Here is a 3,553-nt window from a genome sequence, read left to right on the forward strand (position 1 = left end):
GTCTATCTTCCCTGCCCCCATAAACAGCGCCCAAACAGCATAGGGAAGGGAGAGGGGATATTGGGGTGGGAAAGGAGGCTTAATTTAGACATGGTCGAGGGTTTGAGTTCCACATATCTATGGTCTGAGGAAGAGGAGATCTCTCTGAACACTTGGCAAAGCCTAAAGTCCCATTTGTCTTCATGAACAGTAGGTTATTGGAGTTCCACTATAACCTTTTTACTTGTCCTCCTTGCAGATTTAAAAAGAAATGACTATTCCCCTGAAAGGATAAATTCTACCTTTGGACTTGGGATAAAAATAGAATCAGCTGAGGAGCCTCCAGCAAGGGAGAGGGGTAGAAATTCCCCAGAAGATGATATGCAACTATAAAAAGGGAGGAGCAAGAAGATCCCAGTGCTTGCCCTGCCTGCCAGGAACTCTGTGATAATATAGATTGATTGATGTGACATTGATTACATCAGCATCTCCTTGGAACACGCCTTCTGAGCCTCACATCTCCTTCTGTCCAAAGGCCTCATTGGTATATGATCAATGGGTTCTCCTAGACACTGACCTCTGTCCAGGGCACTTTGCAGCTCCATCCTCAAGTTCCACATGAAGACGCTTGGATGAGTCAGCTGGGAATATTGTTCTTGTATACCTCATTGCTTTAGCTGGTCACTTGGAGCCTTGGAGCAGAATCCTGCACATTAAAGGATGGTGAGGGGGAGATACATTTATTTTATTTTCTTACTATGTGTGCAGACCGGACCCCCTACTGCTGTTTGTCACCTCACCCACAGATTGTATTTATGTCTATATATATGTTCATAAAAAGTTATGTGATTTCCTCCTCTGTCTTTTCGATGGCACAGGACTTTGAATAGCAGTGATAGGAAAAACAGTGGAATGAGGGTGGATTTGCACAGATTGGAGCACATTCCTGCACAAACTACCAAGTATACTGGCAAAATCTATATGGGTTTCAGATATTGTCAGTGAATCATATAATGCCTGGATATTTCAGGTTTCTGTAAAAGAAAGGGAAATTTAAAACAAATACTCTTCCATATATAATATATACAATATATATTTCTATTTTTTTTGAGATGAAGTTTTGCTCTTTTGGCCCAGGCTAGAGTGCAATGGTGCGATCTCGGCTCACTTCAACCTCTGCCTCCCAGGCTTAAGTGATTCTTGTGCCTCAGCCTCCCGAGTGTGCACACTACAGGTGTGCACCACTATGCCTGGCTAATTTTGTATTTTTAGTAGAGACGGGGTTTCACCACGTTGGCCAGGCTAGTCTCAAACTCCTGACCTTAGGTGATCCGCCTGCCTTGGCTTCCCAAAGTGCTGGGATTACAGGTATGAGCCACTGCGCCCAGCCACAAGGGTGATTTCTAATCTTGTTGGAGTTAGAGGTAGGGGGAGCTCCTGTGGTGAAGGCATAGAGAGACAGGGCTGGAGCAGGCTTCCAGTTCCACTGGGAATATAGTGGTCAGTCAGTGGTGGGGAGATCAAAATGCAGCAGTCAGAGAGGGGAGGGCCATAGCTCTCACAACTGGCCAGGACTCACTCTCACAAATCACGTACCTGACGTGGCAAAGAGATTGTGCACAACCGAGCTGCCCGCTGGCTTCTCTGGTCAAAAGGAGCTCAGGAAGGGGCTGGGACTGGACTGAGAGTCATCAGGAGCTCCAGGTAAGGGCCCTCTGGAAGGCAGGAGCTGACAACGATCAGAGTCATTCCTTGATGGCAGGCTGGAGTCCGGCTCATTCACTCAGCATCCTCCAGTACTGTCCTTTTCCCAGGTCTGATTCATTCTTACCCTGGAAGGGTAGCCTGCATTCTTGAAGATACAAGGACTACATACATCTAAGGAGCCAGGACACAGGGAGACTTGAGACAGAACTCACTGCTTCCAATCCTTGAGCTCAGTTAGTAGTCCTGTAGGATTAAGCTTGAGATAATTTTTTTACATTACACTGGTAGGTGTTTTGTTTGTTTGTTTGAGACAGAGTTTTGCCCTTGTCGCCCAGGCTGGAGTGTAGTGGGGCAATCTCGGCTCACTGCAACCTCCACCTCCCGGGTTCAAGTGATTCTCCTGCCTCAGCCTCCCGAGTAGCTGGAATTACAGGTGCCTGCTGCCACGCCCAGTTAATTTTTGTATTTTAGTAGAGATGGGGTTTCACCATGTTGGCCAGGCTGGTCTCGAACTCTTGACATCAGGTTATCCACCTGCCTCGGCCTCCCAAAGTGCTGGGATTACAAGCATGACAGACTGGTAGGTTTTGAGTAATTCAGCAATTCCACCATCTCTAGTCCTAATTCATCTTTTCTTTCAAAACCTTAGTTTTTGACCAACATTTAAGTGGAAATAAGAAATATCCTTGTTTATTCAGACATTTGGTAATCTAAATAAAAAAGAGTTTTGTCTGGAAAATAGGATTAGAGGTGATTTTTCATTTTTGTTTGATTACATTTCCCTTCATATTTTTTTTATATGAGAGGCAGTTTAGGATAGTATAAAGGGCATAGGCCCTGTAGCCAGAGAGGCTGAACTCACATTTCAGTTCTGCTTTTTACCAGCTGTATGACCTTGGGCTTCAGTTCCTCATCTGTAAAACAGGCATAATAGCACCTGTTTCATAAGGTTTGTGTGAAGATTGAATTATGTAGTATACGTATTAGTCTGTTTTTATGCTATTGATAAAGAAAATACGTGAGACTGGGCAGTTTATAAGAGAAAGAGGTTTAATGAGCTTACAGTTTCGCATGGCTGGGGAGGCCTCACAATCATGGCAGAAGACAAGGAGGAGCAAGTCTCTTCTCACGTGGATGGCAGCAGGCAGACAGAGAGCTTGTGTAGGGAAACTCTCGTTTTTAAAACTATCAGATCTTGTGAGACTCATTCACTATCACAAAAAGAGTGCAGGAAAGATCCATCCCCATAATTCAGTCACCTCCCACTGGATTCCCCCCATGACATGTGGGAATTGCGGGAGTTACAAGTCAAGATGAAATCTGGGGAGGGGACACAGCCAAACCATATCAACATACATGTTCAATAAACGTTGATTGTTTTATTATTAATATATAATATGTATTAGTTTTATATCCACATAATCCTCATTTAGCATTAAAAATAATACAAGAAATACATATTCTAGGCTAGCAAATACAATCAGTATAGCACAAAAAGGTCACAAACATTTTAACCCCATTTTCCTCCATACCTATCTTACAAAGGTTATGCCTCTTAATATTTTCTTTTAACTTTTTTCTTTTCAGATGGAAGGAGGGCTTAGGAAGCATAGGATCTGATAACTGGATGGAACGTTTATTGGCTGTACCAAACCTGAGGTGCAGGTTTTGTCACAGAAAACTGACCACTGAGATGAGGAGTCAGCCTTCTTGGCTGACCTCTCTGCCTCTGCCTGTCATTCAACAGTAAAATGCCCCGTTTCCCATTTGGTCTCACTTAACTCTGTTCAGATTATGCCTTATAGGGCACTGTGTATTGAAGCAAGCAACCACGTCTATCTTCCCTGCCCCCATAAACAGCGCCCAA

General features: G+C 44.0%; 1 protein-coding gene across 3 annotated transcripts in view; it reads left to right on the plus strand.

Moving 5' to 3' along the window:
* TRPM6 (transient receptor potential cation channel, subfamily M, member 6) overlaps nt 1-808 on the plus strand; it is a 165,587-nt gene extending 164,779 nt beyond the window's left edge. For all 3 annotated transcript variants that reach the window (XM_011947020.1, XM_011947021.1, XM_011947022.1), the window contains exon 39: nt 239-808. In XM_011947020.1, the coding sequence (XP_011802410.1) occupies nt 239-372 (134 nt within the window). In that variant the 3' untranslated portion in view covers nt 373-808. The remainder of the gene's footprint in view (nt 1-238) is intronic.
* The last annotated feature ends 2,745 nt before the right edge of the window (nt 809-3,553 follow it).

Source organism: Colobus angolensis, unplaced genomic scaffold, assembly GCF_000951035.1.
Source record: "Colobus angolensis palliatus isolate OR3802 unplaced genomic scaffold, Cang.pa_1.0 Scaffold257, whole genome shotgun sequence".
NCBI lineage: Eukaryota > Metazoa > Chordata > Mammalia > Primates > Cercopithecidae > Colobus > Colobus angolensis.